This window comes from Coregonus lavaretus (genome assembly GCF_964263955.1).
Source record: "Coregonus lavaretus genome assembly, chromosome: 5".
NCBI lineage: Eukaryota > Metazoa > Chordata > Actinopteri > Salmoniformes > Salmonidae > Coregonus > Coregonus lavaretus.
Genome location: NC_139992.1, coordinates 25,277,442 through 25,293,346, shown reverse-complemented (window position 1 = coordinate 25,293,346; position 15,905 = coordinate 25,277,442). Strand labels below are relative to the sequence as shown.

The window sequence follows — 15,905 nt, the reverse complement described above, 5'->3', positions numbered from 1 at the left end:
CTATATTATATTGATACTTTGACTCCAAGTACGAATAATATTTGAATTGCTAGGTAGTGTTATCTAGCGCTAGTCAGCTGTACCTGCACCCAAACTCCAGTATTTTTCCTTTTATAGCTTGTTCTCCATCTTCTTTTTAAATAGTGATAATAGCAATAATATCGCAGTATCGAATCGCGAGAATCACAATACATATCGTATCGGCACCCAAGTATCATGATAGTATCATATCGTGAGGTCCCAGGCAATTCCCAGCCCTATAGAAAATAATGGTGGAATAAAGAGCGGCTTTATTCTCAGTGAGACTCACGGTCCACAATAGAGGCTCTACTGTTCTCTGGAAGAGATGTATCTGACCTCCGCTCTGGGAGAATACATAATGTATATCATTAGAAAAGCATACTACTATCAAAGGGCCAATCAGATGTTGTTTAACTCAGTGGTTCCCAAACTGTGGGGCGCGTCCCCCATGGTCGGCATGGGGGTGTGGGGGCGCAGCTTTAAACTTACTCTTGAACGTTTGTAATAGTAGAATGCTAGGTGTAAATTCGAAATTAGGTAGTGCATCATCAGTTCCTCTTGTCATGTTAGTCATTGCATACCTTAGAGAGCTATTTATAACTTGTCAGAAATGTCCAGATCAACTAGCCCATGTCAGCAAAACATATTTTTTCCGTTTTTTAGCCCATAGATATTGTTGTAATTTTTAGATCACAAAAATATCACATGAATACACATTAGACATGGTAAAATGTATAGAATTGCAAGACAATTAGTTTTAAAACTGCAAAATGTTCTTTGCACCCCATGACAAAATGTGTAGAATTGCAGGAAATAAGCTTTAAACCTGCAAAATTCTCTCCACCAACAAGAGGGGTTTGAACAGTTTGTGACATGAACACTGCTTGTGCCCATAGAAATAGATTTGGCGCGCACGCAGGGTGGGCGTGGGATGTTCACCAATGCTGGAAGGGGGGCCCCGAGTGAAAAAGTTTGGGAATCCCTGGTTTAACTGACCAAGGGGCCAATGAGTGGCCTTTTACTAACACAGGAGCCAATAGCGTGCCGTGTTGATACTCACTGATGGGCTGCACAGTGATCTGGACGTTGCGTGATCTCTTGCTCCGGTCTATAAAGTCCCCGGTGGGTGTCTTCTCCCTCTCCATGACTCTACAGATGTATTTCCCAGCATCCTCTGGTCGGAGGCGCTGCAACTTCAGCAGGTGCACGGCAGGGCTCTCCTTGCGCACAGTCATGTGACCGGCGGCCTCGCGCGCCACGTAGTCGGGTCCCAGGACGGGCACAGCGCTGGGCCCTATCACAGCAACCGACGAGCTGCTGAACACCCACGACACCGAGAAGAAGCGCTCGGGCACGCTCTGGGCATCGATGGTGCAGCGCAGCTCCAGCGGCTCGCCCGCCGTGAAGGACCGCCGCTCCGTGCTCACCTGGATAGAGAAGTCCCGATCTGGGGGAGAGGGGGGGAGAGAGAGAGCGAGAGCGAGAGCGAGAGAGAGAGAGAGAGAGAGAGAGAGAGAGAGAGAGAGAGAGAGAGAATGAGTTAGAAAGCAGAGTTGAGGTAGAATTTAGCTCCTCCTCCTTCACATCTTCACACTCCAGTCCCTAATCAAGAGGATGTTCATTTCCCCCTGGATGCTGACTTCCTGATCTGGGGGGAGGAAAGGGGAGAGGGATAAGAGAAAATTGGCATTTTTAACATTTACCATCAGTATGGTTTCAGCTCTGCCAGTCTCTCCCAAAGACAGAAGGACAGAGAGAGGGAAGAAGTCATCAACTCTGATTTAGCTGTTGCATATCACATGTTCCCTTATCCTCATATAATGCATGACAGCTTGACTAGCTGCTCGGGATAGAGACCTGCTTTAAATACGAGCACATTAAATTAAAATGCATCACACTAACACATCCTATTCTTTAATGTCTACTGCTTGTCACATTGGGGGCGGAGACAGCGAGAGAAGGAGGATCAGAAAGAGAAAGAGAGGGAGGAGTCAGCTATGCCCACAGTAAAGCACAGCACTTTCAGCCTCCTCCTCTCCCCTTGGTTTCACCTCCAACACAAAAACACAGCTAATTAAGATTCTCTACAGCAGACGAAAAAAGCCTCGCCGCTCTGCTCGTCTCCTTCGCTCATCTCCTTCGCTCATCTCCTTCGCTCTTCCTGACAGAAGAGAGAGGAGAGGAGCCCGAGCAAACATTGTCAGCGCAGCCTTTGCTGCCTACACCTCTTTGACCAGGCTCCCAATTACAGATGGACTCTGCACACGGTGGCACCAGCGTTTTATTGACAGTATTAATTTCAACATGACGAGCAGCGGTATGCTGTCTGCATCCCTCTCCTTCTCTGCTCCGCTCCACTCTGCCTGGCTCAATCAGTGAGGTGCTAGCCACTGGCTGTAATTATAAAGACTTTAAACAGACTTCCTGAGAAAACACAGTCGTGGAAAAGTTCAAAGCCTGCCATTTGAAGAGGGGAGGGGGATGAATGTTTACATGTACACACACACACACAGTCTCTAAAATAACAATGAGCCTAATAGCTAACAGTCTGGCACTAACTGGAAAGATACAAGCACACTCACACACACAGACAGACAGACACACACAGGTCATCACTAACAGAGCGGAAAGCAGATCCCAGAACAAAGACCAGTGACGGTCTGTCCCTCATTGACCAATGAAGCGGCAGGATATTGCATTGTGACATCAGAGCTGGGCTGACTGTATTCCTGTCTGGATCTAAATTCATGGAGCTGTGACCTGCTTTACAAGGACACTGCCTCAACTTAGAGTTCAACAACAAACATGGCCATGGGAAACTGGGTCGTATTCACTAGGCACACCAAACTGAAGCAAACGGATGAAAATGGGGAGGTACCATCTCAACTTGTCCAATAGGAAATGCTTGTTTACGTTTTCCATTGCACAACGTTTTGAAACTTTTTGCTATGATGTGTCTTAATGAATACTACCCTGAACTGTGCCCGGGCAATACTGAGAGGTGAGAGACACGGAGGAAGAGAGGAACTGAAAGTGGAGACATGCACCTGTCAACTTTTGTAATAAATTAAACGTGAAAAGAAACATAGCCAAATCAGATGCAGCGAGAGAGTAGGAAACTGCAGAAAACAGGTAGAGAGATATTTTAAAAGCGGGAGTTAGAAAGCGAGAGAGTTGGGAAAAGATAAAAGGGCGCAAGGGAGAGAGGTGTGGGATGAAACGTTAAAGGGAGAAAGAGAGGGTATGAAAACAGAAAAAGGCAAGAAGAGAGAGCAGAGAACAAGAAGAGAGTGAAAAAACATCAAAAAGAGAGAGCGGTTTAGAGAGAGATGTGTAGAGGGAGAGATATGACAAGAAAGGGAGAGAACGATAAAGTAAGGGAGAGAGAGAGATGGAAAGCGAAGAAGAGGTCCATTAGGATTCTGTCCTTGTCTAGCCTCTCTCCTCTCTGTCTATGGGTGATTAGCCAGTGATGGGGCTGTCTCAGGGTCCTCTCTCTCTCCCTTCAATACACACAGCCTAATGAAAGAGCCTCACACACACACACAAGCAGGTGTACACACACACACATAATCAGTAGACACATACATGCACACAAACGCCCTGCTCTACTCCGTTTGTCACGCTACAATACTCCCATCCATTATAGATTATAAAAGAGAGAGACAGAAGAGAGAAAAGAGAGAGAAGAGAGTGGGTGTAAGAAGCAGAGCTCTATGTGCCTCTCCTGGCTGACTTATTGCTCTTCTGAGAGACATAATCTTCCTATCGAACATCCTCTGATCACGATCTGTGGCGCCATTAACAATCAATTAATAATTCCACTGTCATTCTTAAAAAAAAAAAAAAATGTTTTGCATTATCTACTGGAATAGTGTTCCTGGATCTGGAGAAAGACAGTATTGTACTGTACATTGGCCCTGTATTTAATGTGTGTGTGTGTGTGTTTTGGGGGATTTTCCTATCCTTGTGGGGACCAGAAGTCCTCACAAGGATCGTACAGTGCGTGTGTAGCTCAGACTCTGTTCTTGTGCCCTGTCTGCTGGGTTAGAGGTCGACAGCTAATTATAATATCATAAGAAGCAGAATCTCTTTCCTCTGTCTCGCTCTCTCGCCTGTCCCCCCCCTCCTCTCTCTCTCTCTCTCCGCTCTTCTCCTCCTCTCTCACTCCCTCTGATCTCTGGGGGAATTTCCCCAGTATAACTGTGGATGGCTGAGAGATTTAACTCTCGTCACAAACAGAGCAGTATGTCTCATATACAGTAGACTAGCCCAGACACAAAGGGAGTGTTTCACTGTAGGATACAGAGGGGGAACAGTGAGGAATATAAATGACATTTCGCCTCTGACTTCAAGGTCACAGGAAGCCTAATGAGATGACGTACTACTATCACGTCAGCATGAAACACTCCATTATTGTCAGGGTGTGTGTACTTCCTGATTTCTGACCCTGTGCGATCTCTGACCCTTGTAACAGTCCAGCTTTGTGTTTCCTGTATGCCAGTCAACACATGCATGATGCACGTATACACTGATAAGGGCAGTCTGTAGAGGTTTGGTAAGCCCTACTTAGTGCTCTAATGAGCTTAGTGAGAGATACTGATCAGCCCTCGGAGAGTATGTGTGTGTGTGACGAGTCACAACCTTACACACACACACACACACACACACACACACACACACATCTCCACACTCCCATCTCCCCCTACTCACCAGTGGGCTGTATACGTAGCTGGGTCTTGTCGGCCTGCTTGCGGGTCATAGCGAACCAGCTGTGGTCGGGGTCCTGGATCCACTCTGCAGCCTGGCAGTAGAGCAGACCCTGGTCAGCAGGCTGCAGCCGGTGGATGGTCAGCCTGTAGGATGTAGCGCTGGTCTTATCCAGCCTCAGGTCTCCTGAGGTCATCCTCTGTTTGTAAGGCCCGCCGGCACGGAGGACAAAGTCCCGGGACAGGGTGAGGATCTCCAGGGGTGGGGCGGAAGCGTCTTCAGGGGAACGCAGGTACCAACCCACAGACAGGTGTGTGTGCTGCTCCGTCGCCCGGGAAACCTCACAGCTGAGCTGGAGCGTGTCACCCTCCACCTGGGAGAGGGTCTGTGGCGGCGCGGTGACGGTGAGTGAGTCGGGGATGACTGCAGGAGGAGAGAAAGAAGAAGAGAACTGAGTGTCACGTCAGTGGTTCAGTGTCCCGTCAGTGGTTCAGTGTTCCGTCAGAGGTTCAGTGTTCCGTCAGTGGTTCAGTGTTCCGTCAGTGGTTCAGTGTCCCGTCAGTGGTTCAGTGTCACGTCAGTGGTTCAGTGGCATACGATGGATTAGAGTTGGAGCACATTGTTTGGTTAGCACATGGATCAAAGTTGTGGCTTTCATTCCCACATATACTATATTTACATATGTCAACTTTAAGTGGCTTTAGATTAAAGCATTTGCTATATGACATTGTTGTTGTTATATTTCTATTACATCAGCCCTATGCGCTGACACCTTCCCCTAGCGTATAGCATAACCCTCTCACACATACAGAACCCCTCCCTCCCTCCCTCCCTCCCTCCCTCCCTCCCTCCCTCCCTCTCTCGCTCTCCCTCCCTCTCTCGCTCTCCCTCCCTCTCTCGCTCTCCCTCCCTCCCCCTAGCCCTCCCTCCCTCATGGACCCCACACACAAGCTGTTCACTGCCTTACCATCAGGCAGACGTATCGGCGCATGAGGTCTGATACCAACAGGCTCAGAGACAGTTTCTATCTACAAGCCATCAGACTACTGAACATTTGAACTGGACTGACCACCTGCCTTGACTCTTCGCACTTCAGCACACATGCACTCACTCACGTACACACCCACACAGACACACACAAACTCACCACAATTGCTGCTACCAGACTTATTATTATTGCTAAATACTGCACAATTTAGACACTTGCCCCCCGATTCCCCCTTCCCCAAAACACATGTAAATATTGTACTATAAATTGTGCCTTTCTGTATTATATTTATGCTAAAATCTTTATTCCATTCTACTGAGCCATTTACTTTATGTTCGTATTCTTATCTTGTATTATTTGTCCAGAAGGAACCTGCAAGTAAGCATTTTGTTGGATGGTGTATACCATGTGTATCCTGTACATCCGACTAATAAAACTTGAAACGTATAACTGTCTCTCAAACACACACACGCACAAACACACACAGAAACACACACACAAACACACAATGACCGCCCTAACCTTGTGAAGCCTCAGATGGAGCTTTTCCCTGTAGGTCTACCAGATCACACACTCTAAATATACAGACAATGTATTTGGAATGAGAACACATTTCAGCATTAGCTACTATCTATAACTGACAACATAAAGAGTCAAACCCGGCCGGTTAAGAACAGAGAGAAAGAGAGGGAAAGCGGGAGAGAAGAGAGCGACATGACAGGTTTGGGAGGGAGGACTGGTTAAACACTCTATACATCTCCAGAAATAAACCCTGGTTACTCTGTCTGGGGAGAGGGCTCGGCAGGCAGCAGGATTATTATGGGATGGAAGACGATGAAATGTCCCAGCAGCAGCCAGAGGGTGTGTGTGAAGATACATCCTGCCTAAATGTCTGTCAGTTGGACTAATATCTTGTTTGGGTCCTATTATCTCAGTAGGAAATGGCTCATCTAACCGGTCAGGGGCTGTGATGTGCTTTAGATCTAATGATTGAGACACACACACACACACAAACACTCTGCCCTAGGGTGTAAATACATTAGTGTGTAGCACACAATGTGCAGAAGCAGCAGTCATCCTTTTAGCTGGCCTGGACAAATGAATGTGGGATGGTATAATGTAGGGACTGGGTGTAGGCTTTCCAGTAATACAGTGCGGTATGTTAAAGCTCTGGTTTATATGCTTGGCTATTCAAGGGCCTTGTCAAGATGCATGGTATTGGAGTGCATTGTGCAGCAGGCACCTGGTATGGAAGTGCTTTGTAGATGCACGGCTATTGAAACACTTAAGCATTGTTATTGTGGAGATGACACATGGGCTGGTTTCAAGGCTGGTGGTATCCATCTATCCTGAAGTTATCCTGGTATGACTGAGCATAGATGCTAAAAACAGCTTGTATGTTTGTCTGTGTGTGTGTGTGTGTGTGTGTATGTGTGTATGTGTGTGTGTGTGGGTGTGTGTGTGTGTGTGTAGAACTGGGATGACAAACCTAAAATTATCAACACCAACCATACCGATCACTTATCGCAGACATTTTGCTTACAGTGCATTCGGAAAGTTTTCAGACCCCTTGACTTTTTCCACATTTTGTTACGTTACAGCCTTATTCTAAAATTGATTAAATAGTTTGTTTTCTCATCAATCTACACACAATACCCCATAATGACAAAGCAAAAACTGTTTATTTGAAATGTTTGCAACTGTATAAAAAAATTATTTAATATAACATTTACATAAGTATTCAGACCCTTTACTCAGTACTTTGTTGAAGAACCTTTGGCAGTGATTACAGCCTCGAGTCTTCTTGGGAATGACGCTAGAAGCTTGGCACACCTGAATTAGGGGAGTTTCTCCCATTCTTCTCTGCAGATCCTCTCAAGCTCTGTCAGGTTGGAGTGGAGCGTCGCTGCACAGCTATTTTCAGGTCTCTCCAGAGATGTTTGATCGGGTTCAAGTCCTGGCTTTGGCTGGGCCACTCAAGGACATTCAGAGATTTGTCCCGAAGCCATTCCTGCATTGTCTTGGTTGTGTGCTTAGGGTCGTTGTCCTGTTGGAAGGTGAACTTTTGCCCCAGTCTGAGGTCCTGAGCACTCTGGAGCAGATTTTCATCAAGGAGCTCTCTGTACTTCGCTCCATTCATCTTTCCCTTGATCCTGACTAGTCTCCCAGTCCCTGCCACTGAAAAACATCCCCACAGCATGATGCTGCCACCACCATGCTTCACCGTAGGGATGGTGTAAGGTTTCCTTCAGACGTGATGCTTGGCATTCAGGCCAAAGAGTTCAATCTTGGTTTCATCAGACCAGAGAATCTTGTTTCTCATGGTCTGAGAGTCCTTTAGGTGCCTTTTGGCAAGCTCCAAGCGGGCTGTCATGTGCCTTTTACTGAGGAGTGGCTTCCGTCTGACCACTCTACCATAAAGGCCTGATTAGTGGAGTGCTGCAGAGATTTTTGTCCTTCAGGAAGGTTCTCCCATCTCCAAAGAGGATCTCTGGAGCTCTGTCAAAGTGACCATCAGGTTCTTGGTCACCTCCCTGACCAAGGCCCTTCTCCCCCAATTGCTCAGTTTGGCCTGGCGGCCAGCTCTAGGAATAGTCTTGGTGGTTCCAAACTTCTTCCATTTAAGAATGATCGAGGCCACTGTGTTCTAGGGGACCTTCAATGCTGCAGAAGTTTTTGGTACCCTTCCCCAGATCTGTGCCTCGACACAATCCTGTATCGGAGCTCTAAGGACAATTCCTTCGACCTCATGGCTTGTTTTTTTCTCTGATATGCACTGTCAACTGTGGGACCTTATATAGACAGGTGTGTGTCTTTCCAAATCATATCCAATCTATTGAATTTACCACAGGTAGACTCCAATCAAGTTGTAGAAACATCTCAAGGATAATCAATGGAAACAGGATACACATGAGCTCAATTTGGAGTCTCATAGCAAAGGATCTGAATACTTTTGTAAATAAGGTATTTTTGTTTTATGTTTTTTACAAATGTGCAACAATTCTAAAAACCTGTTTTCGCTTTGTCATTATGAGGTATTGTGGGTAAATTGATGAGAAAAAAATAACATTTACTCAATTTTCGAATAAAGCTGTAACGTGGAAAAAGTCAAGTGGTCTGAATACTTTCCGAACGCACTGTATATCATTCATTACAATATGTAGCCTATACTACAGAAATTTGAAGTTTGAAATGAAATACGTTTTCTAATATGGGTGATTGTTAATGGGACAATTGTTGGCTACAATCATCAAACCAGTAGTAGTTTAAAATATAATAATTTAAAAAAACTGCGGTGCACATTAATGTTCCATTTTTCATTATCACATCAATTCAGGCAATTTATCGCGATATGGATTTGTCCATATCGTCCAGCTGTGTGTGTGTGTGTGTGTGTGTGTGTGTGTGTGTGTGTTTGTGCCCGCACACGTGAACAGGAGACAGATTGAGAGATAGAGCAGGAACAACAGAGAGACAGACACCATTAATGAAACAAGGGAACAAAGACAGAGAGATCAGAGACAAGATAGAAGAAGAGGGTTCCTGCAGTTTATCAAGGCACCGGGGAGAATAACACAACAACATGAGAGGAGAGGGATGAAAAACGATAGGGAATAATTACATTTGTCCTCAATCCCCACTGAAATAGTGCTCATGTACACTCCGGAAATGGAATAGAATATTTGGCATGTCAGTATACAGATTTGGGTTGTATTAAGCTGAAATTACTTTGAATTCAACTGAAATAGGTTGGAGTTGACATGAGTTGACGAGGGTTGAATGTGTTATAGGCAATCTCTGTCACTAAGGGTAAAGTTGCTTGAAGTGTCTACGTGGTTTTCTCCATGTCGACACGACCACCAAATGTCTGTCACTTAGCGACCACAACTGTACTATCAATCAATTGTCAACAAGTAGCAGGTTAGCCACGGTCCCACTCCTCGCCAATGTGTTCTGCCTTGGATGTTTTTGAGGTCTTCCTCAAATATATGGATGGAGAATAAATGTGAGGGAATTCATGTTTGTGTCTTATAAAATTCTGTGTTGGCACTGGAGTAAGCCAACTGGCACATGGTGCTGTTCCTTGATAGGGTAGCTTGAAAATGTTCCATGAGATGGCTGAAGGAGGGAGGCTCTGTATGGAAGTCTCCTGATGCTGCCTGTGATACATAGAGCATTTCAGATTATGTCTGAAGGCTACGTAGGGAGAGAATGTTCGGAGGCGTGACAGAGGCCTTACTTGGTGTGTGAAAAGCATAGTAGAGAGCACCTCTCACACTGAGAGACCACACTATACCACCCCGATCAACAGGAGAGATAGAGGGAGGGAGGGATTTCCAACACATGATAGAGAGGGAGAAAGAGAGAGAAAAAAGGAGAGGGAGAGCCTACTCATTCCACAACAACCCTCCTACGCTACAGCCTCCTGTTGCCATAACAACCCACCTACTCTACACTACTGAGGTTCCCCCTAAAACAGCCTGGAGTTGCCATAACAACATCTCCACTTCCATATATATTTCCCCTGGTCCCCCTGGTCCCCCACCCCTGCCTGGTCCCCCCCCCCTGAACCACCCAAAGACTCTGGATAACTGCAAAATAAAAACATGCTTCTCTTCTCTACATCCCTGGGTTGACACAGGTCCACAAAACAGCTGGGTTGACCTGACACAAAAAAAAAAAATACCTCCACCTACTGTACTGTCCCCCAAGGCCAATAAAATGCTGTCTAGAATGCATTCAACCAATCAGACATGACCCATTGGGGTTGTGGGGTCAGAGCCCGGTTGGTAAACACATAGATGTGATCTCCTTGAGATTCTCCCAATCGCCCCTTGACCTCAATCTGAGCAGGATTAAGGATGAGGCGAAGCACACATGCAAGCCCGCACACACACTACAGGAGTGTGGACTTCGCCTAAATCTGGGAGAGACTTCATCAATCTACACAAAATATCACATAATGAAATTTTTGCAAATGTGTTTAAAATAAAAAACAGAAATACCTTATTTACATAAGCATTCAGACCCTTTGCTATGAGACTCGAAATTGAGCTCAGGTGCAACCGGTTTCCATTGATCATCCTTCAGATTTTTCTACAACTTGATTGGAGTCCACCTGTGATACATTCTATTGATTGGACATGATTTGGAAAGGCACACACCTGTCTACACAAGGTCCCACAGTTGACAGTGCATGTCAGAGCAAAAACCAAGCCATGAGGTCGAATGAATTGTCCGTAGAGCTCCGAGACAGGATTCTGTCGAGGCACAGATCTGGGGAAGGGTACCATTGAAGCATTGAAGGTCCCCAAGAACACAGAGGCCTCCATCATTCTTAAATGGAAGAAGTTTGGAACCACCAAGACTCTTCCTAGAGCTGGCCGCCCAGACAAACTGAGCAATCAGGGGAAAAGGGCCTTGGTCAGGGAGGTGACCAAGAACCTGATGGTCACTCTGACAGACCTCCAGAGTTCCTCTGTGGAGATGGGAGAACCTTGAAGAAGGACAACCATCTCTGCAGCACTCCACCAATCAGGCCTTTATTATAGAGTGGCCAGACGGAAGCCACTCCTCAGTAAAATATTATCTGGTCTGATTAAACCAAGATTGAAGTCTTTGGCCTGAATGCCAAGCGTCACGTCAAGTACAGAGAGATCCTTGATGAAAACCTACTCCAGAGCGCTCAGGACCTCAGACTGAGACGATGGTTCACCTTCCAACAGGACAACAACCCTAAGCACACAGCTAAGACAATGCAGGAGTGGCTTCGGGACAAGTCTCTGAATGTCCTTGAGTGGCCCAGCCAGAGCCCGGAATTGAACCCGATCAAACATCTCTGGAGAGCCCTGAAAATAGTTGTGCAGCGACGCTCCCCATCTAACTTGACAGAGCTTGAGAAGATCTGCAGATAAGAAATGGGAGCTTGTAGCGTCATACCCACGAAGACTCGAGGCTGTAATCACTGCCAAAGGTACCTCAACAAAATACTGAACAAAGGGTCTGAATACTTATGTAAATGTTATTTCATTTTTCTATATAATTTGCTAACATTTCTAAAAATCAGTTTTTGCTTTGCCATTATGGGTTATTGTGTGTAGATTGATGAGAGATCAAATAAAACAATTTAATCAATTTTAGAATAAGGCTGTAACGTAACAAAATGTGGAAAAAGTCAAGGTCTGAATACTTTCCGAATGCACTATGGAAGTACCTTGGTGCCCCCAAAAAAGTGGTTAAATATAGGTCTAATTTTTTTATTTCCCTCAGATATACGACAGAAACTTAACATCCTTTGATGTTATTCAATGCGTTTCTATGGGCTAATAGCATTATGGCCAAATTCAATGTTCGATCAAATATTTTTTTTATTACAATTGTTTTATACTTACAGGGGTCCTAAAATTCAAAATCAAATAGCTAAATTATCCTTGGTATGACCATCTTAAAACAATTCCATATGTTAGCTTAGTAGAAACCCAGCCAGGGCTATTCAAGTATATTCTTACGGGGGCCAGATACCTTCTACATGGGATTACTCTTCCTAAAGCCGGTATACAAAACAATGCACACACACAATTATAATCTGATAATTAAATGTTGCTAAAAGTTCATTTTAAGTGCTTTAAGATTAGCCTAATTCAGTGCATCAAATTGTTTAAATAATGGAACACATTTGTACTTATAACACAGTTGACCTGCATCACATTAATTTCTACTTTCCTGTCATTTCTACTTTCCTGTCCGTTATAGCTTCATCTTTTGTTTTTATTTACACATAGGAAACCTTTTATGCATGGCATATCTCAATTGACCAGCATCACATTCTGTTCTATTTTCTATTTATTTTTCTATTTCTTTATCACTATCAAATTTTCTCTGTCTTGTTTTACTGTTTTTTTACACATAGAAACCTTTTATGCATGGCATATCTCAGTTGACTAGCTTTTGCAGAGAAGTCTCTGTCCCCCCGCATCAGTAGAGAACGGGTCCCTATAACAAACTGCACCACCTCCGTGGAGACTTAAACTCATCAAATCCTGTTTCAAAGTTAGCTTTCAGTTTATCTAAAAACTCGACGTCACGGGGAGTGATCTGTACTATTGATGACTGAATATAGTTGCACAGTGTAGGGAAATTGAATGTTTTGTTTGGGCTAAAATCAGTCATGTCAATAACGGTTTTATCCCTCCCCTTAGTCCTAAATGAAGTCCATTCAATTGATTGAAGATGTCACTAAAAAACAAACATCTGATATGAAGTCCTCATTAAGCATTGTTGCTAGATAGGTGGTGGCTTTCTTGTGGCAGCAATTGTGAAGAAATGCAACTATCTCCTCCCTAACCTCACGTAGGCTGATCTCTTGACATTATTAACCTTGCTTAGCCACCGAACATCATCATGTAAAAGTAGATCATGATGCTCAGCAGACTACGAAACAAGTGATGTTGCAGGCTAGATGTTGATCGGATAAAGTTTATGATAATCATAACTGAGTCCATGGTGTTTTTTAACTCACCGCTGAGTTAAGTGCAAGGCATTCTCTGATGTATCAGGCCAGTGTAGTGATCTCATCTGCGGTGAAAGAGCCGATAGGCTGGCAGACAGACACTGTACCCCTGTTAGCAGCTCTGATTGGCTGTAACTGGTATGTTGGGTGATATTGATTGACAGCATTTAATAGGCGGGACAACAGGAAAACAGATTCTCCCATTGTAGAATATTGAACGAGGGCTCCTTTTCGCACTAAACGTCAGATATTTTTTGCTGATTTTTTAAATTAATGTTCAGAATTGATCAAAGGGCCATTCTAACATTTACAAACTGGCCAGATCTGCCAGTTGAATAACTCTGCCTTAGTTATTAAATAACAGTGGGTCGCTCTCTCCCTCTTTCCCTCCCTCCCGCCTTCTCTCCCTCTCATCCCCCTCTCTATTTCTCTCTGGTCGGCATTTCATGTAGAGTCCCACAACATCTGAGAGAGGGATGGCATGGCCGGATAAACGAGGAAGGAAAAGAGACAGAGAAAGAGGGGTAAAGACGATAACTTGTGCAGTTTGATCTGCAATGTAGACTTCAAAACCCTGTCCTAACTAACATCTAACCTCTATGTAACCATTAAAGTTACACTGAACAAATTCTAATGGCAGCACTGAGTCACTTAGAAGTGCCCACTGACACACAACTACTAGTAATAATCCAAGCATTGAGTTACCCTCAATAGAAATAAAAATGTGAAGAGGGGCAAACATAGTCACCACCCACGTGACTCAGCGCAGGGAGAGCTGTGACTGTGACCACACTTGTCTGGAAAGGAGGCCGTTTGTTAATGCAATATTTGCTCAGAAATTGTGCGACTGGGTTTGATTGGTTCTCTCAAATCTTTATTTAATTTTTTCGGGGGTTGAGACCTCTCGTTGTTTGGATTTGAAAATCCAAACAAGGGGGCGGAGCTAGGGGGCTGTGTGTGGCTGTGGGTGTTTGAGTGCGAAAGACACAGAGGAGAGCCAACCAGTAAAAGCACAGCCCACTTCATAATCAACGGAGGACTTTGAGAGTTAGGTGTTAGCCAGACTAGTGAAAACAGACATTATAGAACATAATAACACTATAAGAGAAAGCAGAGAATGGTGAGGACGAGGTAGGATAATTAGCAGTAATTGCTCTGTGAGAAAGAGAGAGTGCTGCTCAGAGGAAAATGGAGAAGGTGGGCGTGCGTGTGTGTGTGTGTGTGTACAGGAGATGCATACGAATCCAGTGATGATTAGAGGAATGGGCATATGTGTACTATTTCTTTCCCTCTGTCTTCCTCTCTCTACGGCTTAGAGCTAGTAGTGAGTCAGAGAGAGGGATGCATACATTCTGAGGATTAGCAAGAGGGAGGAGTAGGATGAGGATGAAGAGGATGATTGAGGAAGAGGACAATGAGTGTTCCCGCTAGGCCCGATGCTCTAACATACACACACATTTTGAGCCTCACTTTAGATGTTGAGTGAACATATTCTGAGTGCAAAAACACACACTTTCTCTCACACAGAGTCTGTTATATAAAGACCTCTCACAGGAGACTAGAGAGCAAAAAGATTTTAACACACCTAGAACAATAAGAAACCCCCATCACTAGAGCTGTGAAGAGAAACAACCTGAAACAGCAGGAGAGGCGAAGAGAGGAGAGGAGAAGAGAGGAGAGGAGAGAAAGAGGACAGCTACAGTTGGATCTAGGGCCACAGCAGGGGGGATATTCATAATACAACACATACAGACAATGAGCCATACTGCCTATTAAACATTGTCTGTGTACGTGTGTACACTCTCACGAACATATCCCAAGCAATCTCTCAGTCTCCCACACAGTGCTATAAAAACACACCGTGTCCAACCACCTCAAATTTGAACAGAGGGGAGGGAGGGAGGGGGAGAAGGGATGACAAGACACTCAAGTGTGTCTGCAGAAAATAGTTTTGAGCTATTCAACATCAGACATCTCGCGTCCAGCTAATGGCGTAACCATATACAGGTGGTGTGTGTCACTGTGACTGCAGCCCACATGAAGTGGAGGCTCTACTGTTAAATAAGAGCCACTGAATCATCCTCTCCTCTCGCTCTCCTTCTTTTTCACACTCCCACTCTTCTATTCCCTGCCTTTTTTACTCACAATTGTCACGCCCTGGCTCTGGGGACTCCTAAATGTTGAGCCAGTGTGTGTAGTGTCTATGTTTGGTTTTCTATGTGTTTCTTTCTAGATCGTTTATTTCTATGTTGGCCAGGGTGGTTCCCAATTAGAGACAGCTGTGGCTCGTTGTCTCTGATTGGGAACCATACTTAGGCAGCCTGTTTTGCACTTGTCATTTGTGGGATCTTGATCCGTAAGGTTTGTGTTTAACCCTAGGACTTCACGTATCGTTTATTGTTTTGGTTCGTTGTGTGTACACAAATAATAAAGAATGTACGCTTATCACGCTGCGCCTTGGTCCGCTGTTTATGACGATCGTGACAACAATTTACTTCTTCACGCTCTCCACACTCTCACAGTCTCGTGGTTTTCTCTTTCTTTAGCTAAGCTGTTTGTCAGCACCCAATTATCTCTTTTTGTTTTTATCACTCTCCTCCTTCTCACTCTATCCTCTTGTCAATCACACAACACACAGACTGGCTGATACTGATAGTGAGCTGTTCTCTCACACTA

At 44.7% G+C, this 15,905-nt stretch overlaps 1 protein-coding gene across 1 annotated transcript in view; it reads right to left on the bottom strand.

Annotated features, from left to right (window-relative positions):
- LOC311129203 (immunoglobulin superfamily member 3-like) overlaps positions 1–15,905 on the bottom strand; it is a 91,254-nt gene that overhangs the window by 39,302 nt on the left and 36,047 nt on the right. Inside the window, exons 3-4 of the mRNA XM_084161509.1 lie at positions 4,735–5,154; positions 1,082–1,468 (exon numbers count right to left, since the gene is read on the bottom strand). Coding sequence (XP_084017635.1) covers positions 1,082–1,468; positions 4,735–5,154 — 807 coding nt within the window. The remainder of the gene's footprint in view (positions 1–1,081; positions 1,469–4,734; positions 5,155–15,905) is intronic.